Below are 25,058 nucleotides of genomic sequence, written 5' to 3' on the forward strand. Positions count from 1 at the left end.
TCTCACTCTCTCATACTGGTCATTGGAAGTTCAACATGGCACCTCATGGCAAAGAACTCTGAAAAAAAGAATTGTTGCTCTACATCAGTGTTTCTCAACCCTGGTCCTGGGCGCCCCCCAACACTGCACCTTTTGTGTGTCTCCCTAATCAAACACACCTGATTTGACTCATGAGCTCATTAGAAGAAACTCCAGGACCTGAAATGGGTGTGTCAGATAAGGGAGACATACAAAATGTGCAGTGTTGGGGGGCGCCCAGGACCAGGGTTGAGAAACACTGCTCTATATAAAGATGGCGTAGGCTATAAGAAGATTGCCAAGACCCTGAAACTGAGCTGTAGCACGGTGGCCAAGACCATACAGTGGTTTAACGGGACAGGTTCCACTCAGAACAGGCCTCGCCATGGTTGACCAAAGAAGTTGAGTGCACGTGCTTAGCATCATATCCAGAGGTTGTGTTTGGGAAATAGACGTATGAGTGCTGCCAGCATTGCTGCAGAGGTTGAAAGAGTGGGGGGTCAGCCTGTCAGTGCTCAGACCATACGCCGCACACTGCATCAAATTGGTCTGCATGGCTGTCGTCCCAGAAGGAAGCCTCTTCTAAAGATGATGCACAAGAAAGCCCGCAAACAGTTTGCTGAAGACAAGCAGACTAAGGACATGGATTACTGGAACCATGTCCTATGGTCTGATGAGACAAAGATAAACTTATTTGGTTCAGATGGTGTCAAGCGTGTGTGGCGGCAACCAGGTGAGGAGTACAAAGACAAGTGTGTCTTGTCTACAGTCAAGCATGGTGGTGGGAGAGTCATGGTCTGGGGCTGCATGAGTGCTGCTGGCACTGGGGAGCTACAGTTCATTGAGGGAACCATGGATGCCATCATGTACTGTGACGTAGTGAAGCAGAGCATGATCCCCTACCTTCGGAGACTGGGCCGCAGGGCAGTATTCCAACATGATAACGACCACTGCCTTACTAAAGAAGCTGAGGGTAAAGGTGATGGACTGGCCATGCATGTATCCAGACCTAAACTCTGTTGAGCATCTGTGGGCATCCTCAAACGGAAGGTGGAGGAGCGCAAGGTCTCTAACATCCACCAGCTCCGTGATGTCGTCATGGAGGAGTGGAAGAGGACTCCAGTGGCAACCTGTGAAGCTCTGGTGAACTCCATGCCCAAGAGGGTTAAGGCAGTGCTGGAAAATAATGGTGGCCACACAAAATATTGACATTTTTCACTTAGGGTTGTACTCCCTTTTGTGGCCAGTGGTTTAGACATTAAGGGCTGTGTGTTGAGCTATTTTGAGGGGACAGCAAATTTACACTGTTATACAAGCTGAACACTCACTACTTTACATTGTAGCAAAGTGTCATTTCTTCAGAGTTGTCACATGAAAAGATAAAATAAAATATTTACAAAAATGTGAGGGGTGTACTCACTTCTGTGAGATACTGTATATGTGTGTGTTGTAAATAAAGATGATTTCAATCTCTCTCTCTTTCCTTCCTTCCATCCTTCCTCAAAATGTTTGACACATTTTCTCTTAGTCTCACTTTTAATTACAATTTCTATTACCCAAATGGTGATTTTTAGTGGATTTATAAATTCACTTATGCAGGTTTCCTACAATTGACACAAAAATTGGAACAAAAACAGACTTCCAAATGGTAAGTGTCCAAATACTTTCTTTTTTATATATATATTTATTTAAAGTATTACTTTGCTTGTGCTCTCTGTCTTTAAAATGGAGGCAGCTCAGTTTAATATTTTCTTATATAATGCAATAATAGTCAGACATGTTCTTTAGGTCTTTACCCACTCTTTGGGGCTGCTGTATCTACTTTATGGTATAGTCATATTTTGTAGTCATGTAGGAAGTAACTTATCTGTAAATGCATATGTAGTCTATTTGTAAATGTTTATTAAAAAATAATATTTGGTGGAATTTTTTTAAAAGATTTTCAGAAGAATGAACCTCACTTGGTGGTTCTGTTACTAGATGGCCATCTGAATCCTCACCTTGATGAGGCTGCCAGTCAGATTTGGCATGCTCTCTGCCCTTGACCGCGAGACAAGATACCACAGAGAGGAAGAGACAGAGAGAGAGTTAGTGAGAGAAAGGTAGAGGGGGTGACAAGGTGAAGAGCAAATGATGCCATTAAAGGCAACAGCTGCTTGCTGAAGCAGGGGCTGGACTGGTCAACCCTGCCACCCATAATGATAACAAGGTCAGCAGGGTCACACCGCTCAGCATCACACCACCCTGCTCCCCCATCCATCAGTTTTCCCGCCTCTAATTATGCAGCAGCCTTCTAACCAAGCATGAGATATTATTACAGAGACGAGACCCCCTCCCTAGATGCATAATGAAGAGCGAGTCGTCTGTGAAGGGAGGCAGATTGTGCCGACAGCCAAACGCAGGATCACTGAGATGGTGCGGCATTATAACATCCCTTTTTCAAGCACAAAAATGCACCAGCATGGGCTTGTGAAGACATTGCATCCTCATAAAGTTGTTTAGTTTGTAGTCCTAAAACCCAAAATAGAATTAGTTATGGGAATTTCCCTTAGGAATTTTGCATGGGTTTTTAGAATAGGGACCAGTGGTTGTCTGATTCAGAAAGCACATAAAACTCACTTTCCTGTGGTAGTGGTAGTCCTTATGTAGCAACTTGTTAGCAACTTACTTTTAAAAAGCGCACAGTGGTTTCAAAATTCATGTTTGAGGTCTGACTGTGCATAATTTAAGTTGTGGAACAAAACATTAAAACCATTAATAACATCCTTGAAGTGATAGTTTACACAAAACTGAAAATATTTGGCTCATATTTACTCACCTTCATTGTTGTTCCAAACCTTATGTCTTTCTTTCTTCTGTGGAACATTTTTGAAATGTTTCAGTGTTTTTCTGTGATGATTCAGACCCCACTGACTTTCATTGGGCAAAAACAGACATTCTTCAAAATATCTTCTCCTAAAAGCCCATCTGAAATTCCCAAGGAGAATTAGCCTTCCCTGTTGACTTAAAAATTAATGACTGAATAGGTCTATTTATTTTTAGCATTTCTGTCTGAACTGAAGCTTTGTAATTTGCTGAGGTTTATATGTATAAAGCAAACAGCATTTACTGAGGAAGAACAGCATATTTTTTAACCCACTTGTTAGGAGTGGGACATGTGAATTTGCATGAGGAACACAGGATTGTATTAAACACTGAATCACGCTCATGTTCCTCCCCTGGCACCTGAGGGGCTTTAGAAAATAAAATCATAATTGCCACAATCAGCTCGTGAACCTGGGTTACCTCCATGCCCACAGCTCTGCCTGTGCACTGGTAGAGTCCCATGTTTAATCTTAATGAGCGTGAGATGCAGGCAGACACACTGTGGGGCGCAGGGCCCTGCTGAGCACCAGGGTATTAGCAGAAAAGAGAGAGAGAGCGAACAGCGAGATAGAGCAGAGGAAGCGTGCAAAAACATGAAAAAAGATGAGAGCGTAAGATTTAAAATGTTAGAGGGCTCAGAATACATAGTTGGAGGATGTGAAAACAGGAAAGAGCTCTGTTGGACAGGAAGCATTGACAAAATGCCACAGATATTTAAATACTCAGGGGAAGATGCCTCAGTAGTGAATTATTATTGTTGTTTTTTTTGTTTTTTTTAAATATTATCAAGCATTTGATTTATTACACAATATTTTATTATAGGCCTGTCTAGGTATATATTTAGAATGGTTTTAGTTCTACTACAGTGACGTATTTTATTGCAACTTTTTCTTACAATTTCAACTTTTACTTTTTGAAATTGTAATTGCATATCTTACTATTGAAACTTTTTCTCGTTACAGAGACTATTTCTGTTAAGTGTGACTTCACATCTCACAATGTGACTATTTCTCATTTGTGACCCTGGACCACAAAACCAGTCATATGTCGTGGTATATTTGTAGCAGCAGCCAACAATATATTGTATTGGTAAAAATAATTGATTTTTCTTCAATGCCAAAAATCATAAAGATCATGTTCCATGAAGATATTTTGTACATTTCTTACCGTAAATATATCAAAACTTAATTTCTGATTAATAATATGCATTGCTAAGGACTTAATTTGGTCAACTTTAAAGGTGATTTTCTCAATATTTGATATTTTTTGCACCCTCAGATTCCAGATTTTCAAATAGCTGTATCTCAGCCGAATATTGTCCGATCCTAACAAACCAAACTTCAATGGAAAGCTTATTTATCAGGTTTCAGATGATGTATACACCTCTATTTCAAAAAGTTGACCCATATGACTGGTTTTGTGGTCCAGGATCACATTTTATACTTCATCTCACAATTTTATTTAGTACTCTGAGGTGGAAATAAGAGTTGTATATGCTAACAGGAACCAGACAGTTATTTAAAATGTATTCTTGCAGAACATTTTATAATTTCTTGTGCATTACTAACAGCTATGTTTGAGTTTGATATAACCATATATACCCATCATCGAAGATAAATTGCCTCTGAAAATCAGTTCCAAGACACACTATTGCCCTTTAATAAAATGTTGATTTTTAATGTTGCACTATAGTGATGATATACAGCAGATGAGAAATTAGTATGAAAGAGACAAGGAGAGCACAGCTGCAAGTATGAAGCATTCAAGTGGTTAATAGGGGATCTCTGGTGCTGCTTTTATTTCTTTTTGAGAAAAAAAGCCAGCAATTGGGGATCACATGATCAGTGACGTCTCTTAAATGTTTAAAATGCGTGGCTTGCTTGATTGGAGTCGCTATAGAAAACAACAGTCAATCTGGATGCTGCTGAGAACAGCATGATATGAGTGTAAAATGAGAGTGTGGGGAAGAGTGCTCTTGCGTACACAAGCTGAGGGAGCCTTTCCACACCGTCGCCATATTTTTCCCTTTTCCACATTCACATTGCAGAAGCGAAGAGGATGAGAGCTTGTTTTCAGTTGTTTTCTAAGGTATTTTTTAAATGGGGGGGGATTCAACAGACCCAAAAGTTGAAACTTCTTGACTCCTTCAAAAAGAGAGGACCTTCAAAATGAGATGTATTTAATCTATAGTCAGATGACACTTCAGGTTCTGAAGCTGTCTAGGTTTCTTAATATTTTTTTTTTTTTTTGTTCTTCATTTTTGGCCAGTTAGCTGCTGTTGTCATGGATCTTATCTATCTGTGTAATCTATCGATCAAGTGATTTGGGGGAGTGCTTAATGTGCTTGACTGGCATATTGTCAGAGCCTGTCACCTTAGGTTTGAATCCTGGGTGAAAGCATGCATTTAACTTATAATATGATATTTGTAGAATCTATCCCCCTTCATCAGTGAAGCAATTCGACTGGGCAGATGTTTTTTATTTATTTATTTTTTCAGTTTACCTTTGGTTAGCAAGCTAACAGCTAAGCCTATAGCGGCTTAGCATTGTTTGATTCACTATAATATGATATCATGATAATGGGCTACATGTTTAATCAGGCATTGAGGAAGAAAAATATGATTTTGCAAGATCTCCACTGATGGCCATTGAATTGAATTGCCATTTATTTATTCTTATTAAATAGCATTTAAATTGCAAGGGGGATTTATCTAGCTAACATTTTATTATAGTATATGTTACGTCCAGTGACCACAATACACAATGCAGTGAATATGTCACTGGACGTAACATATGTTTTTTTATTTTAAATTTTTCATGTTTTTATTTTGCCCTATCTGCTGCTTTTCACATCACAACTCTAGATAGTCACTAGTGAAGGATTTCCGTTTGTTCTTGTGGTGTCATCAGCCAATCAGTGTTATGAGTAGTAATACGACTCATGTGATTGATATGCATGGGAATGCTAATGGATGCTTTTCTCCAGGACTGAATCCGAAATCGTCCTTATACCCTCATTCACTATTTCCTTCATTACTCCTCTACTACAGGACACTGAATGAATAAAAAAACCAATGAGTGGACTCAGACACTGCAATTCTCACAGTGCATATATTCTTTAGTCACATCAGTTGTATATTCATTATTGTGGTGCATTATGACACTGAAATGATAATGTCCACTATGGTTTTGGACACCATTACAAATGGTTGTCTGTTCAAATAGTGTTTTAAATGAGCATATAGGGGGCAATTTCAGAAACAACCAAGGTATTATAGAGGTGTGCATTCATTTCCAACTGATAAAACAGTATGAAATGCTCAGTGGTGCCCCCTGTCTACCATCTGACTTCTCAAACCAGCTCTCAGACTGATTTATCCATCTTCTTTCTTCCTAATTTTCCACTCCTAGCCAGTTATGCATAAACGACAGACAGTAATCTCTTGACAGGCAGAACCGAACTATATGAAGGCAGTGCTGTAGATAATACAGGCAAGCTATGAGAACTCAGATGCTGGCTAGTCTGAGTCTCTGCAGCTCATCAGCAGACAGCAGGGCCTGCCTTCAACTTAATTAGCTTCCCCTGAGATCCTCCTCTGACGGCATCAACCTGAATGAACATTTCGTGGATGCGGTTGTGTGTGTGTGTGTGTGTGTGTGTTTGTGTATGTGCGACAGAAAAAAGGAGAGAGAGCGACAGAGTGTGCCGACCATGTCCGGTCAAGTGAACAGAGAGGGGGCACTGTTATCAGTCCATCAGATGTGAAGGAATGTCTCCCCGCTGTGGGGCTGGGTCTCAGAGCAGTCCTGACATGCAACGATAGATGGAGGGAAGAAAGAGAGAGAGTGAGGTTGATCTTGGCCCACATCTAGCTGTGCAGCAGGGAAGATGCAAAGAGAGGGAAGGAACATTGTTTCTGTTTCTTCTATGAGATGAGTCGGAGGGTTTGTGCCTCATTTTCTATCTCGCTGGAGCATGGCCTTCTACAGCACAACTTCACCAAGCTTGTGGGCAAACAACAGCGGGCAGTATAGCATGCTGTTATTTTCTTTTTAAGACATATATTTCCTTATTTAAATAACTCTTATAAGTGGAAAAGAGGTGACCGTTATCTATTCCAGGTTTCTTGCTGACCATGAAACAGCATTCCAATAGGCATATTTTAGGTGTAGATAATAGTTATATATGATCAAACGCACCATGTTTGGTTATTTACAGTCTGATGGTCTTTTCCCATCTAAGTGGATGGGTTTGTATACACTGTAAAAAATGTCAGACCTCCCCAACTCAAAATTTTCTAGTGACTGATTACATCAAAATTTTTCCATTGGCCCAATTGGATTTCTGCTAACTGAATTTTATCAATTGTGGCAACAGTCTGTTAACATTGACTCAATGAGAAATAATATTTTGAGCCAACTGGGAAAAAAAGAAGTCTACCAAACCATGTTATTGGCCCAATTAAATATTTTAAATAGTAGCATACATTTTTTTTGTTTTACCTAATTTAAAAATGTATATTGGTAAATGTATAGTGCTAAAGCAACCTTACTGAATTGTTTATTCCCTGTTATCCCAAAAGAAAAGGAAAAAAATATTAAATGATGATACATGAAACACTGCCACATTTTAATACTTTTAATGAAATATACAACAATATTGAGAAAATACCTTAAAATTATAAATGCATTGAAATTTTCTACACAATATACCTTACAAAATCATGTATTTTAATTCTCATAAGATACACAAAGCTGATGAATTGCACCTTATACATTGATACATTCACAAACATGCAAAAAATGTCAAACATCATAAAATAATAATAATTTATCTTAGGTTACTTCAACCAGTGTTTAAGTTAATGTCACTGGATATTACCATTCTCACAAAAGGTACTCTGAGCTCATGAAACTGCATCTTAACATCAAATACATTCACATATTAAAAATGTCAAAAATACCATCACATTTAAGTAATGGGGAGGTTACTTCACCCAGTGTTTAGAGTAATTTCACATGAACTCTACCGTTCCCACAAGAAGTACTTTGAGCTCAAGAAACTGCATCTTACACTTCAAATGTTTGTCAAAAAAACTCATAAGAGGTACTTTGAGGTTAATATTCTGTCATTAATTACCCTCATGTCCTTCCACATCAATAAGACCGTTGTTTCATCAAAAATCTAATCAAACAAATTTCATCAAAAATATCTTAATTTGTTTTCTGAAGATGAACAAAGGTCTTACGGGTTTGGAACGACCTGAGGGTAAGTAATTGACAGAATTTTCATATTTGGGTAAACTATCCCTTTAAGTCCTTGTTGTACTCCAGGATGAGTGCATACAATAAAATCCAAAAAAGTACAATAAATGCATTTACAAAGTCTCCTAAGTTGTCAAGCACCACCTCCTCTTCCAGGACAACGGAGACATTCAGCACACTTTACAGGGCCCTTGCAACTGCTGCTGCTTACTATTTCAAGAATTTTCATTACAGTTGTGTGGTTCTCCAATGGCTCTGTACTCTGTAAAAAAAAAAAAAAAATTATAAAATAGCAATGTCAATACTGTCTACATTAGAATTAGCAGCCTATTACATCGAGCCATGTCTCATGGCAGCTCTCAATAAAGCAACCCCTCACGAAATTACATCTAAAAGCTAGTATTTGACACTATTATGCAATAAACATATATCGAATAAGAACTACTGTTAAATACTCACTGTGAAATTCGTAGTGGTTCCTTTTCTACAACAAGTGGTGCCTCGTGAGCTCAGACCTAGCATGGTGGGTTACACTAATGGGAAAAAAAAAATAGTTATAGCAGAAACGTATTTCTTGTGCCTCATACATTTCATATATTCATCATAAAGTGAGATAAAAATAATTTAGTTCAATAATTTTAGGTAACAGAGATAGGGTGTGCGATATTGACAAAAATATCTCAATATTTTATTGATAATGATAATTGGACAATATTTTGCTGAGTGTGTTGTGCTAGTATCTTAAGATACTAAATTAAGGGCAGCCGGCTCCTAAAGTTTTTGATATGAATGATTTTGTTAGCAAAATAGGCAATAATGTGTCTAAAACACAAGCCCCTTTAATATTAACTTATTTATTAAACTGTTAAAGACTGAATAATGCAGAGAAAAAAAACGCACTGTTAATGCGCACGCGCACTAGTCTAATCTTCATCACGTAACATTAATGTAATCGTGCACTCTGTAAGTTAGGCGTGTTTTGTTTGGTTTTTGCGATATACAGGATAATGTCAAATCCCACATCGTTAAAACAACAATTACAATATCATCAGGCTTGTTTGGCTAACACAGATTTTTCACTTCTGCTTGAAAGATTGGCTGAGCACAATTTTTTATGTTCGGTGAATGTATATTTTTGATTTCAACTTCAGACCTTCAGCTAAAATTACTACAATGTGTTTTTTTTTGTTTGGGGACAATTATTGGGAAGCAATTTGTTGAGCCAATATTTATTTGTCAGTTTCCACAATTTTTCAAAATTTAAATTTTTTACAGTGTAGGCTGTGTCTTTTTCATATGTTTTTAAATGAACCGACCCTGGACCGATTATTTACGTTAACCAACAAGATTATTTTAAATTAGAATTAAAATAAATCAGAAAGGATAAGTGTTTGTGACCCGTTAAAAATACTAACATTTGTTTTCCGGGATTAATTTTACATGTGCAAAAGCAGCAATAAACAACAGAACATGAGGATTCACATGGTCATATCACATCACGCACCTGCAGCGCTTCTGCAAGCGAAGAAAAACATAATAAAGCTAGGCTATATATATATATATATATATATATATATATATATATATATATATATATATATATATATAAAATGATACATAGGCCTATACGAGGAATATACTTATACTTAAATAATAAATTAAGAAACGAAAGAAAAAACTGTGCAACAAGTAGCCTGTGCAGAGTATCGGTTCATTTTGTGGTGCGAAAGGAAACATGTCAGAAAGCTGCATCCTATTTTTCTTTAGGCCTATTTTGCAAAAGCACAAAGATTTGTTTTTATTGTGAATGTACACAAATAAAAGCAAACCTTTTACAATTCGATTATCTTTATGACTAAAAGGAGTAGTCCTAGTTTCTTCCACTGTTAGAAGAAAAAATTCAAGTGATTGTGCCGGTGCCGCATGCGCGCACGCAGTTAAGCATTACCACCTTGACAATCCAGCCTGTTCATTATCATAATAAAATATAGTCAGTCAAACATATGGGGGAGAAACACACTGCTCAGTTGAAATAGTAAAATCTGTGCCGTTAAGCATTATCTCCGTACTGCCGTGATGTAAAACATTGTTTTACGTGGATATTGGAATGCGAGTGAAGTACATCATAATACTTTGGCATTCAAATACATCGCGAATACGGAAACATTTGATTTTGTGTTGAATGAGAGACCCAAAGTTGGTTTTAGTTTCGTTTTAGCCTAAATTAATTAGTTTTGGCTTGTTTATATAGCTAGCCTATAGCTTCTTATATTTTTAATTCTTGTTCTTTTCTAAACACTATTAAATTGAAAGGATTTGTTGTGGAGTGAGGGGAACTAAAATAGCCTAGCTATGTTTACAGTGTTTATTATAGCCTAATGTGTGTAAACATTTCGCATCATTAGGCCTATTTCTGAATGAAATAATAAAATGTGACTTATACTCAACTTAGGCTTTATTAAATAAATAAATGACTTTTAAACCGCTTAAATAATTGTATTAATCGGTCAAAATTCTTACGGTCGGTTAACCGGTTAAAATGAGCATCCCTAGTCAGAAAGCGCTAAATAGCTTATACTACTCACCTGAGGTGAAGGCGTGTCAATGTTTGACACAGAAGAGAATAAATTGTTGAATAAAGTCATTATTTTTGTTTTCTTTGCGCACAAAAAGTATTCTCGTAGCTTCATAAAATTAACGTCGAACCACTGATGTCATGGACTATTTTAATGATGCCCTACATTTATTGGTCTTGAACTGTCTATGTAGGGTCAGAAAGCTCGGATTTCATCAAAAATATCTTAATTTGTGTTCCAACGATGAACGAAGGTCTTATAGGTTTGGAACAAGTAATTTCATTTTTGTTTGAACTATCCCTTTAAGGCTAAGGTGCGAATGTTAGCTTGCACAAAACCTCAAAAGTCTGTGTCTTGAAAATTTCTGACAAAAATTCTTCAAAAAAGCAAAGTAAGAGCAAGCTCATATTGTATTTTCACATTAACAGTGTTTCTGCTGAATAACAGAGCTGCGGCTCTATGAGTGTTGTGTTTGTCCTGCACTCTCTGTCTCAATGAATGCTCCACCCCTGCTGATCTACTAGTGCCCAGAGTGTCTGCTGTGCCCGCTGTGCCTGCTGTGACCCCGCGGATAACTTTGTGGTGACCGCAACCACTGCTGATTGATCATCAGAGAGAAAGAACGAGAGAGAGGGAGGGGCATTCCACTCATATATAATGTGAAGCTGCCAAGTTGAGCAGATGGCACAACTCAGTGCATGAGTATGCGTCAATTCTCTCTCTCTCTCTCTCTCTCTCTCTCATACACTACCAGCAAACATTATAAAGGGCATTAGGAGGTGGAGTAATACTCTTGTTTACTTCATGTTTTAATATTGCATGCGTTTCAACTCTTAAGAGCTTCACCTCTAGTAGTTAAGTTTCTATAGGGCTATTTTTTTATGTATAAAAATATACAAAATGTATAATATAAAAGGTAACACTTTATTTTAAGGTCTAATTCTCACCATTAACAAACCATTAACTATGACTTTTGCCTCAATAAACTACTAATTTGCTGCTTATTAGTAAGGTAGTTGTTACGTTTAGGTATTAGGTAGGTTTAGGGATGTAGAATATGGTCATGCAGAATATGTGCTTTATAAGTACTAATAAACAGGCAATATGTTAATAATAGGCATGCTAATAAGCAACTAGTTGATGGTGAGAATTGGTCCCTATACTAAATTGTTTAAAATATAAAAATATCTAAAATATTATATATCATATTATAATGATTTCTGATGGATCACGTAACACTGACTTCAGCTTTTCCATCCCAGGTATAGATTATATATGTTAAATATATTAAAATAGACAACACTTCTTTTAAATTGTATTAATCTTTCACAAAATTACTGTATTTTGATCAAATAAATGCAGCCTTGGTGAGCATAAGAGACTTCTTTTAAAAACATTCAAAAATATTAATTATTTCAAATTAGGGTTCACATAATTTGTTCTCCTACTATTATATGCAGCAATTTGCGGCCTTTGCCTAAATTGGCATCTTTATGTAGCAGAAACAACCATATTCCTTTGTTGATTAGATTTACGCGCAAATCACTGCCAGACACAGCCAGGCTTGTGTAAGCATCTGTGCCCACTTCTGGCCCTGGCATGGCAAAGAGCGGCTGGCACGAAGTGAGCTGGTGTTGATACAGTAGTAGAAGGTGTGCGCCGCAGGTTCAGTCAGGCTGGAGAGGAGCAGAGCAGTATGGGTAGCATGAGGTCATTCAACCGCTGCCCATTCATCAGCCTGCGCCACCAAGCCCCATAGCTCCTCTGTCACCTTGACAACACAGCCCACAGCAACCTGCCCTGCATGAAACCTAGCTATTGATTTCTTTCGCTCGTTCTCGCTCTGTGTTCAGCCGTTCGTTATTTCTCTCCCTCGTTCTCTTTCCCCTCCTCACCACAACATCCCTTTTTGTGTTTCTAGCTCTTTATACTACCACTAACATAAATGAGCTTTGTCTTTGTTGATTTGGGAGCAGATTAAATAAAAAATCGGAGTAGAGTCTCGGATGGAAAAGCTCGCTCTCTTGGTTTGGCTCCAGGTCTGAAGTCAGTCTGACATGACAAGCAGGAGAGCAATAAGAAGTGCCATTACCAACTGAGGGCACTGCGGCATTTCAGATGGAAAGCCACTAAGGGAAAAAGAGTGGGAGGCCAGTACTTGAAAGATTCCCTACTAATGGGATGGGATACATGGGATCACATGCAGCAGTGCACACGCACCCAGTCTTGTGTTGCCAGGTTTTACTAAACAGCGAAAGGTCTGGTTGATATAGCAGTGTATTCTGGCAAAGACCCATCCACTTAAACAATCTAATTGACATGTACAGCAACCAATCATGGTGTGTTCTGGTTTCACAATGGTTTTATCTGAAATGGATACCACAATATAGACAATTGTGTGGTTGTACAAATACTGGAAAAAGAGAGAAAATGTTTGTAGGCTCAGAAAAGGATTTTGTCAAAAGTAATAATTGATTTTCATAGACATGATTAGAAAATAAAGGAGAACATGCAGATAATGGGTGTCTAAAGTGTTCTTCAACATTATTCATATATTTCAAAATTTTGTTGTCTCTAACCTTGTAAATGTTGGCAAATAATTAATTGTATCAACTCTGTACCTTGTAAACATGACTTTGTGGACTGATAAAAAGCCCTGTATTCCTTTACTCTTGGAAGTTGTGTAAGGTTAGTCAATCAGATTAGACATTGCCAGATTGAAAAAGTGCTTTCCAGTGTGCAATTAGTTTTTATATATAGTCATAGATGGAAATGTCCTTGAAATTTGTTCAATATTTGTCATATTCAGTAGTCCATTTAAAAAGTAAGTGTTACATTTAAAAGTTTAGCATTCTTCATGCTTTAGACTGCAGTTCATTTTCCATATTTTCAATTTTTTATTTTTTTTGTCTGTGAAATTTTTGGGAAAATTCTGCTAGCCAAGGTTGCATTTATTTTATGAGAAACAGTAATATTGTGATTATTATTATTTTGGCCATTACTCCAGTCTTTAATGTCATGAAATCATTCTAATATGCTTATTTGCTGTTTAATATTTTTATGGAAACCATGATTTTTTTTCAGTATTCTTTGATGAATAGAACGTTTTTTTTTTATTATTATTTTTTTTTTAAAAGCATTTATTTGAAATATATAATATAATACAATAATACATTTTAATATTATCAGTGTCCCTCCTGTTTTGATCAATTAATGCTTCCTTGCTGAATAAAAGTATACATTTAAGAAAAAAAATACTTACTGACCCCAAACTGCATGTTTGAGTGTGTCAGTAATTTGCTTGACTAGTTTTACATTGTGTGTGGATGCACTGTTGACATCCATTTTCTGTTTACTTTCATTTTAGATTAACATCTTCTTACTTTATCTTAAAAGCAATGAATTTGCATTGCAAAAGAACTATAGCTTTCTTTCTCATTTCACTCTCTGCCTTTTCCAAAGCTGACCCCTGCTGATATATTAAGATGCACTGAGCTGAAGGTCACGTTGAGTCACATGACTACCAGCTTTGTGGGTATACAAATCAATACGTGACATGTTGGCAGCAGAAGCGTCCTTGCCCATAGTGCGTTGAGCTCTGAGTGCTAAAGGTTAATGTACATTTGCTTTTCTCACAGTGGCATTGATTTACATCAGTGTAACATGTGAGAAACATAGCACAGTTGGTGAAATGCAACAGCAGAGGCTTGTCCTGCACTGGGGACAGAGAGAACCTCTATAAGCGAGACTGTCAAAGGGAAGAGTGTAAAGCTGTGCCCTTGCATTATGACCTTTTCCTCTTTCGTTAGTATTGAGCGCCCATCTCCCCTTCGCCTGAACAGCAGCCGTCTGGGCTGCCCACTGCTCCAGTGTCATCCAGTCTGGCTCATGGATCTTTATTAAATGTTAATCAGCCTCCTACAGTCTCAACCTACAAGGATTTTACTCTCGCTCCCTCCCTCTTCTGTGGGCTTGCTCTCCTTCTCCCAGCTCTCATCCTTTTGCATCTGTTTGAGAGCATTAGAATTTGTTTTATGTTGTTTTTTTGTAAAGTTGCCAGATGTATTAGTTTCAATAGAAAAATAATCTCTCACAGGAGAGATGTTTATCAGTAACTGTGCTGATGACTAGCTAATCCACACATATAATGAAAGAAGACTTTCTTCTTCACAAAAATCTATCTGTCTGTCTGTGTTAATCAGCATAAACCAGAATCTGTTTTGGCTTATTTTAAAGCTTGTTTCATCTCCATTTAAATTTTGTTTGAGAACCACTGGTATTAACTTTTGGCCATTCATTACTTATTGGGCATTAACATGAATTTATCAGCTATAGTATATTGTCCCAAATTTCAATATCAGCAAATCCCTAATCTGTATTTTAATACAGAGAAAATAAAAAGTGAGAAGCTGACACAACCAATATATACAGCTGAAGACCAGCTAAAAATATAATACCTTGTCACAAGGTGGCGATAGCTAGGCTGAGCCAAAAGTGAGTATCACCCCAGTTCCCTTGACATTTTGGATTATTGCAGAAAGTAATCTATGACCAATAAACGTTTATGATTCTTTACTCATTTTGTTCATGCTAATCTTAACCTTAGCCTAAACACAATTGCCAGAAGTAAAAAGCTAAACATAAGCTGTAAATGAAAGTTTAAGTTAGAATATTTTGCAAGACTATTGTAAACATAAGGCACACAACAAAGTGGACTACTGAGTAGATTAATTTAAAATACATGTTGTAGAATAAAACATGAACATATCTTAAGTTAGCCACAGACCTTATTTTAGGCATTTAACCTAAAATGGTAACTCGTTTCCAGGTTTTGGCCTACAAAAATACATCACCCTTCCAGTGCTCTATTGGCATGCTTTGTCGTGTGTCTGGTTTATATTCAATACGGATAGATACATTTGCAAACAACATCTTTCTTTATTAACTGCCATTCAATGCAGTGTTGATTTTGTATTATTTGTAGGTCTCGCTGGCTGAGCAGCTGAATCAGCCTGCCGTGGATGCAGCATCCAAACACAACATATGCTGCCGACCATTACTTTGGTCTTTAAATCAGTGAAGTTTGAAAGGTTTAGGTCTTACTTAAGCTCTCTTACCAACCAGTTTGGCATTAATACCATTTACGTCACTCTCATTCACAGCTTTTGTTGCAGTAGCTCTCCGCTCTATGACTCTCCTCGCAGTAACTTCATTTCCTGCTGAATTCTGAACCACCTCCAAGCGCAATGTTGTTTCAGTCTCGTCCAGATTACCGCCTGAGTTATTTCAGTGCGTGCGTACACCCACTCACCATCAGCACTATTCTACTGTAACACCTCCACTAATGATTCTTTCATGTAGGTGTAATGGTGTTGATTATACTGGCTAATTCTTGATAAGTGATTATCCTGATTTTGACACAGAATTGTCAATTAAATGCAACGCAGTGGATGATGTTGGAAAGCAGATATTTAAATTTATCGAGAGTTGTTTTCATAGAAAGATATTTTTTCCCTGTTTTCAAATGCGTATATGTAGAGGTTGTGTCATCTTAAAGATGTGTGTGTCTTTAAATGATACAGAAAGAAAGAAAGGGCGAGAGAAAAGGATCAGGGATGGTGTCGCTGCAGGGCTCCAGGGATTGATTGATGGCAGCCGTATTTACGCCATCAGGTTCCCTGTGTGGAGCCAAAATGGCTGCCTGTTCCCACCGTGAGTACAGGCACCCCCCGCTGCCACAGCGAGCTAAAAAGCACTCTGACTTAGAACCGCAGTGAAAGAGAAATATGAGCAAAACTCACAATTTAAACTTCGAGAAGCAGGGCAAATTTGTTGTGATTCCATGCAGGTTTGTAGGTGCTACAAGATGAAGTAGGCATTATTAAAGCTTTTTAAGCCCCATCTTTAGGGACAGAATGTTTGCACCAAAGTCTAGATTCCGTTATGTATATAAATTAATGCTTCACAATTTGGGGGAATATTATAATTGCAATTTTCTGATAAAAATTTTAATTGTGATTCTTTTTTTTTTGTTTGTTTGTTTGTATCTTTAAGCTCCATGTTTGCTGTGCTCGTTTGTAGGGTAGCACAATTTGGCCAAAAAATTGTGATTATATATAAATGTGACCTATAGTAAAAATCTATATGATGATGATGGTGATTATAGTCATATTGATGTGTAATTGAAACATTTATGCCAAACTGTTGAGCCCTATATTTTTATTTAGTAATAACAATAATCATAAAAAAAAAAAAATATTATTAAAGATATTTTACAAAAGATATATTATTAGTGTAATATTTTACTGTAAAAATTTTAAGTTTAACTATTAAGTATTTAAGAGATTACTAGTATTAAAAACAGTAATAATAAGTTTAAAATACTAATATTTGAAGGTGTCTTAATTTCTTCATTTTCAAATGATAAAGTCAAGTTTTTAATACAGAGAGCCCTTCAAACTTCACTTTTATTGACAACAGCTGGGTTGTGCTTCTCAATACAAGTGCGGGAAGATGGCTGGTGCATGTAGTGCTCCCTAATGCACATTATAAGTGAGCCAAAGTAATGTGTGAACCGAGACGCTCAGAGATGCTGAAAACACTGGATCATGAGCTGCTTGTGTGTAAAAGAACACAGTGCTCTGCTTCACTCTGAAACATAAAGCGCATAAATTTAACTAAATCGCAGCCTTTGCAATTTGATAATCCATTTTATTTCAATGAATCGTGCAGCCCTAATACTAATCTAACTCCTGGGACTGCTGCATCAGAAACAAGGCCTGAGCATGGCTATATCAGGGAAACAGAGAGGTACTGCCACTCCGGTTTGATTAAGCTTTAAAAGTTGCAACCGGCTCCAAACTGAAGTATATACAAACTGAAAGTGCAGCAGTCTTGGCGAGAGCTTCCTGTCATCAGTATTCCTCCTGTGGGGCTTCCTAGCCGCAGTTCCATGGTTATGCTGCAGTTAAGCACTCTCTCACTCTGTCTGTCGCTCTCTCGTTCTCCCTCTCCCTGTGACTGTCGGTTTAGGGGGTGGGAGAGAAGGAAGTGACCTACATAGCACCGTTCCCTCGCCTCGGCTGTCTTTTGCATTTCAAGGGATAATGAATAATTTACAGCTCCTCTCCCTCCCGTGAAAACGTGACAGCCTTCAATACAATTAACGAATTTAACAAGCCCCGGTGACAATCAGTGCACTGCCACTCAAAGGACCCGGATAGAGGCTTGGATCCAAGAGCCCGAGGCACATCACTGGGGAAAAAAAAAAAGAGAAAGAGAGAGAAAATAACAGTGCCACAGGTGAGACTTTATTGGGAGCAGCTCACAGGAAGCTCCGTGGGGCTGTGCAGCACACAAACATCAGAAAGGTTTTTACTATTCAACACAACACCAGCTAGAGAGGAGTAAACGCTTTATAGCGCAGCTACAGGAGAGTTACAGTCTGCTTTAGCGAGCATTGTTTGTTTCTGCTCATGTTTGTGCACTCGCATGACTCCGGCCACGAGGAACATTATCAGGTTCCTCGAAAAGGGATATAAATTTGAACTGTGCTTTCCGGTTGGAGTTCAGGCAAAGTCAAGGATCTATGCCAGTGTCACCACAGCCGACTGCCTCTCTAGATTCCAATTATACTGCAGTGGTTGGAGTACAGTTTCCGATTCGGAAACAAACACACACACACTCGCGTCGTGTGCCACGCACACACTGAATCGCTGGGGGAGTGTGTAATAGTTTTATCAGGGTGAGCACAGGCACACAAGTGCACTCCAGCCTGCAGCTATGGCTGGGCTCCATGGGAGAAAGTCAATTACGGCAGGATGAGCCAGCCCGGGGTGAACATATGGGAGAGAGATAACGCAGGCAAGATGGCCGCTACACACTCCCAGCAGCCCCCTGTGCCCAAGTGTCGCGTGCCGCTCTCTGCCCTCCTCCATATTTACCTCACACCGCAGCACCAAACAAAGACCATCTGGAGACTGTTGAACGCAAACGCAAATTTAAAAAGAAGCTGCTTTTTATTTTTCTATTTGGCTTGATGGAACAAAAATGAAAAGTAAACCTTAAAAGATGCAGGAAGAATAAATTTGATCTTGATGTTTTATGAAAATTAACCATGGTTTTTTGGCGCATTGATTACCATTTGTATAACCACAGTTTTACTACAAATACCATGGTTTAACTATGGTTAGTGTAGCAAACCCTCGGTTAATTTGTTGTCACCGTGGTTTAACTACAGTAACCATGTTTTTTTGGTTTTAATAAAAACATGGTTCATTTTCGTAAGGGTTACCAGGCTTCCTAATTAGAAGAATGATGTAGCCATCAGCTAGCTACTAGCTTGTTTAACTTATAAGAATGACTGTGCTATGTTGTTTACCAGGAAGAAAACCAGTACAGCCCTTTTGATGTAGCTAAGCTAGTACCTAGTTACTAACTACATCATTGTCATCAACTGATCATTTTAATGTAACCACTTAAGCTAGTTGCTACCTATATAATTCCCAAACAATAATTCTGATCATTTTGATGTAGTTACTTAAAGGGCATTTATTATGCCCCTTTTTACAAGATGTAATATAAGTCTCAGGTGTCCCCAGAATGTGTCTCAAAATACCCCACAAATCATTTATTATATAATTTTGAAAATGCCTATTTTGAGTGGAAGCAGAAACACTGTTTCGTGCATGTCTCTTTAAATGCAAATGAGCTGCTGTTCCCTGCCCCCTTTTCCAGAATAGGACTGTGCCTTTACAGCTTGTACCTCAGACCTCTGCCAAAAAACATCTGTTAGATTTTGATTGTCATGTCTATCACGCTGAAATCATGCATTTTAAACCATATTAGTTTAAACGTCTGATATACAGTTTTGTGACCGCACACATCCTAAGCACATGTACAGAAAGTGGCTGTCACATGGCATGTGAGTATTAAACTAAGTTCTCTTTCATGTCTTATTGTGCTTATACTGTCAAATACACACAAGTTTATGTTAAAAACACACATAAGTTATAAAAACACAGTCAGTTATGTCTGTGAAGGTAAACAGCTGGGAAAGAAATCACAAAAAAAAATGGCGGCGCTGTAGATGGAAATGTGCAGATTAAGAGGAGGTAATATTACAAAAAGATCCCCTTTCTACGTCATCTGGTAGAACCTTCATCTGAGCGGTTAATTTTTTTAACTGATAGCAGATAAAGGCTTACCAAAACAAAATTACTGGGTTAGTCGATGCACTGCGGACCTGATTATAGCACTTAAACACAGAAAAAGTTAGATTTTCATGATATGTTGCTTGCTGCATCATTCTCATAGAGTTGATTGTAGCTAGATATATAATCTGGAATATAGCTAGTTATTAGATGGTCTAGCTATTTATACAGCACAAACCTGCTTGAACTAGTATTGCCATTTATGCTGATCTAACTTGTTTTGTTTTCTCAGCACTGAATTATTCAGCGTCTTGACAACCAGGGTATATCCTGAGGCCTGAATGTTTGGACGCTCAGCTGATAGTCTAATAATAATAAGAATTTCAGCAGCTTTAGCACTTATGGGCTTAGAAACCATCAAGCTTTGCTGCATTGTGTAACTGAGGAGAAGGTCTTTGTTCTTCTTTGCTTTCTTGTTTGTTTGTGGGTGATAGACTGAGTTGCGATTCACCGCACGTCTCATCACAGCCAGCTCTCAAACAATTATGACGAGAGAGGATGAGAAGAGAGTTGGATTCTCTCTCTCTCTCGTCCTCTTTTTCTGTTTGTCTTTCATGGACGCAAACCCGTTCCAGTCCACACACACTTATCCCTGTTAAACGGACACAGAGAGCTGCCCGTTGGCACAGCGAACAAAGTGGTGGGGGGCTTGACAAAAATACCCTCTTCTGCAAAACCTTAAGTTCTTCACTGCTTTGGATTAGCCATCTTCCATTTCATACTGTGCATGATGTAGATTGCTCCTACAACAGAAAACAGGGAGGGGGGGGGGAGCGGAGAAAAGAAAAGCAGCACGTCAGAGCGCGAGTCTGTCAAAAAGCAATCAGCAGCGTGAGTGCCTCGCCTCCTGCAGACCGCTGATTATGGCATTAGGCTGAGCCCAATTCTTCCCCTTGTGAGGCAAATCATTCCGCCTGCAATAAAGAACTCTGAGACAAAGGAGAAGTTAATTAAGATTAATTAACTTTTTTTAATGACGCCTGTACACTAGAATTTGTGCGTGTGGCCAAAGGCGTTTTCAAGTATACTGCCATACCTTCATATTGTTCTCTGTTTCCCTCCCTTCCTCCCTCCCTCTCTTTTCTCTCTGCTTACCTTTGTTTTATTCCAGTTATCACCCCTTCGTTTTATTACGCTGTAAAAAAGACTCTCAAGGACACATAACTAGTTAAAATCTGCATTGCTATAAATCTGTTTTGCCATGTTCGTTCGTATTTCTACTTTGGCTGCTTCACAGTCTTGGAATGTTACTCCACAGGCTTTAATGTGCGTGTCTTCAGAGCATCCTCAGCGCTTTTAATGAGCTCACAGCACTGTAAGAGCAGTAAAGGCAAATGAGACCCTCCAGCTTATTCCCCCTTTCTTGTGCTTTCTTTCCTCGTGGTCAGCTGAGAGTGGTTCCTTTACACTGTCTGGAACACTGCAGGCTCAGAGAGATCATTCACAAGCAAAAAGCACACCAGACAGATCTTATTTGAGATTGCATTGTGGTGCATGTGCACACAATACAAAACACACGGTCATAGCTGGTATTTACGTTTTGCTTTCCAGTAAAAATGTTAAAAGATCCTTAAAGATGTAAACTGTATAGCACCATTCAAAACTGTGGGCTCAGTAGGATTTTTTTAATCAAGAATATTTTTGTTAAGCAAGAAAGCATTACGTTTATCAGAAGTGACAGTGGAGACTACACTGTTGCAACTTGCAAAATAGAAAGTTTCAGATAAATGCTGTTCTTTTGAACTTTCTATTCATCAAAAAAAAATCACAAAAAAAATATTAAGCAGCACAGTTATCGGAATATTAAAATGATTTCTAAAGGATCGTGTGACATGGAAGACTGGAGTATAATGGCTGCTGAAAATTTTACCATCACATTAATAAAATATATTTTAAAATACATTAAAAGAAAAAAAAAGAAAAGAAAAACAATTATATTATATTGTAATAATATTTCACAGTATTACCATGAACTATATTTTTGATCAAATAAATGTAGAATCGATGAGCATAAGAAAAAATAAACAGTAGTGCATATATAAAATTCAAATATATTATTACAATAAATATTAATTAGATGTTTATTAGTTATCTTTTTAATTATATTTAATAGATTTATGTAGTAATTAATTATATAATATAAAGTTATGTTGTAATTTGTGATTAAAAGAATGAAAGTTTGGTTGGTTTTACCAGACTGATTATTTAATGAGAATTTAAAATCTGAGATTCTCTTTAAATGGGTGTACTACTTTGTATTATTCTGGGTATAATTTTTAGACAATCTAGTGTTCATAAAAACACAACTAGCTGAGCTACGAGATGTTGTTTGTGTTTTGTTTATTTCCATCCACACATTAGGACCCCCGATAACAGTTTTCCAGTGTTTATTTGCCACCGCTCTCATCTACCAGTTCTCAGCCCAACGGACTGTCCAAGATGAGAAAAGCCTTCAGAGGAAAAAGCATTTGGAGTTACCCGTTATTTCTGAAATCCTTCCTTAATGGCTTCCTATCATTCGATGTCGTAGTTCTACAACATTTTGTGCAATTATTCAGCTTGCACTGTTTTTGATCATTTTACTCTTTCAATCCTGTTCCGATGAGCAAAAGAGAGGAGGAAGGAGAGAATGAGAGGGAAAATGATGTGTGTGTGTGTGTGTGTGTGTGTTCATGCCTGTAGGGGGCTGGGACAGCCGCTGCACCCCAGTGTGCCTGCTGCTGCTTTACATTCTGCCGGTGTAGGCTGAGTCTCACACAGCAGCAGTAGCAGCCAGCCAGCCATGCACATCCCTCATTCAGCCTGGCTTCTCATTTATCAGCTCACTCAACCAGCAATCTCACTCTCTCTCTCCTAAATATCCTCTCTTTCTGTTCCCATTGTTCTAAACCTCCACATGCATCGCGGTGTGTGCGGCTGTGTGTGTTGTGTTCATGCCTGTATATAAATATTCAAGTCTCTTTCACTCGGTTGATTCCTATTTTACAGAAAGGAATTCTAACATTACTGCCCCCTTGAGGACAGACAAAGCAATTACTCGATATGTTTCTTTTATTAAACATTCTTCCCTTCTTCCTCAGCAGAGCGCAGTGTTATCCAACGCGAGCTCTGCTTTGCTGCAGGCGGCTCCGTCCCAAACCTCAGCCCTATCTTGAGCGAACATCACACAGCCGAGATGAAAAAGAGGGAAATCGATGCAGGGGAGAGCGCGCCGTGTAGAGAGCCTGGCTTTGCTTTGATCGAAGGTTGACTGACAAGACCTTCAGCCCTGTGATCTCCTGCATGATGAAGGACCAGAGCCGTGGTGGTGCAACAACGTGTGTTTGTTGTATTTTGTGCATTGTAGGTTTTGTGTATTTGTATCTATATGTTTTTAAAAAATATTTACTTGAAAACCTAGAGAGCCGCCTACGAAGGAGCATTTTAAAACTTCATAGGCGCTCTCCTGACACAAAGTCTTTTTCAAAAGGTCATCGTAATTATGCTGCTGCCTAAGATTAAGATACCATCTTTAGGCCAAATTGTGGAATCGCTATGCTACTATGCTTTGCATAAAAGACAGAAATTATATTTATATAAATAATATAAATAAATAAAAATAGCAAATTGTTAAAAAAATTGTTAAAAGAATAGTCCATGCAAAAAAAAAAAAAAAAGTCTGTCATCATTTACTCAACTAAGCAGCTTTGGTTCCCATTGTCTTCAATTGTATGGATGAGAATACAGTGGAAGTCAATGGGCACCAAAATGGTTTGGTTATCAACATTCTTTGAAATATTTGCTTTTGTGTTCAGCAGAAGAAAGAAATGCATACAGGTTTGGAAAAGCATGAGGGCGAGAAAATGAGAGAATTTTCATTTTAGGTGGACTATCCCTTTACTAAAACTAAAACTTTTTTTGGTAATTTAATTAAAGCTGAAATAAAATATTAGATGAAAAACTTCAACAAAAAATGAAAATTTGAAATTAAATAAGTTGAAGTAAAATGATTCAAACTTAAACTGAAAATAGAAATAAATGAAAGCTAAAATAAAATTCATATACAAATGATAAAAAAATAAAATAAATTACTAAAGTTAAAATGAAGACTGAAAATATAAAATAAAAGCTCATTTAAAATATTAATAAATATTTATATACTGTAATTGTATATATTATAAATAATACTTAACACTGCGTGGAAATGAATTCAAAACTGGTGGATGAGCTAAAAGATGGTTTGATTATAAACTAGCTTAGATATAGTTAAATGTTGAAGATTAAACAGATTTATTTTTTTACCAATATTTATTTGTATGCCTATTAGCAATTTACACTGCTTAGCAACATGCTAATGTCAAACTTTATTGAAATCAGTCGTGGGTGCTCCTGTTCAGAGCGCTGTTTGTGTTGCTTCTCTGCTAGGTAGTAGACACTGAGGCAGCTAGTTAGGATTTGGAACAGCACTATTGTATAGCCAACATAACAATAAAATTGTACACAAACACACAACTGGCACAGCCAGGCGGGTCAGGACAAGCCTGTACTCTCTCCTCTTGCCTTTCCTTTTCAGACGAGTACAGAGGGGGTGTGAGACAGAGGGCTCTGTCTGCATCTAAAGCCTGCTGGGAAAGGCCATACTCGCATCTCCCACACAGCAGAATGCATATGCACCAAAATCCTCTTCACTTTAAAACAACCTTCCCCTTCAGCCTCCTCCGGTACTCCCGACGGGGGAGGGAGTGAAGTTTACGGTCGTCTGATGAAGCGTGTCCTCTGGTCTACCTTTGCTGGGGATGGTGACCTCCACTGAGGCTCGAGAGATGCCTCGGCCCAGAGCATTGTGGGTACTCTAAGACTGAGTGACACACACAGCATGGAAGCACAGGCGAGGAGCTTTGCTGAACCTTGTGATCCATGTCACTGCCTCGATGGGACACACACACAGACATAAATCCACTGACATTACCCCGGACGGATGTTTACATACAAGAGTTTTCAGCTGAAAAGCTGCATTACCACTGAAAGAGTGATCATGATGCATTGTGGTTCAGGAGGTTCATTCTGTGCTTTTTATTTTATTTAAGCTTTAAAGGAAGAAACGAAAGTTTGTAGATGGCAGATTTTGCTCCAGCATGCTAAA

At 38.0% G+C, this 25,058-nt stretch overlaps 1 protein-coding gene across 3 annotated transcripts in view; it reads left to right on the plus strand.

Annotated features, from left to right (window-relative positions):
* rnaseh1 (ribonuclease H1) overlaps window positions 1–23,341 on the plus strand; it is a 33,343-nt gene extending 10,002 nt beyond the window's left edge. The window contains exon 10 of one of the 3 annotated variants that reach the window (XM_058755482.1): window positions 23,017–23,341. In XM_058755482.1, the coding sequence (XP_058611465.1) occupies window positions 23,017–23,091 (75 nt within the window). In that variant the 3' untranslated portion in view covers window positions 23,092–23,341. Of the gene's footprint in view, window positions 1–1,617; window positions 1,654–23,016 lie in introns of those variants that run through there. The other 2 variants (XM_058755484.1, XM_058755487.1) reach the window with 2 other exon arrangements.
* The last annotated feature ends 1,717 nt before the right edge of the window (window positions 23,342–25,058 follow it).

Source organism: Onychostoma macrolepis, chromosome 20 (genome assembly GCF_012432095.1).
Source record: "Onychostoma macrolepis isolate SWU-2019 chromosome 20, ASM1243209v1, whole genome shotgun sequence".
In the NCBI taxonomy this organism is placed as follows: Eukaryota; Metazoa; Chordata; class Actinopteri; order Cypriniformes; family Cyprinidae; genus Onychostoma; species Onychostoma macrolepis.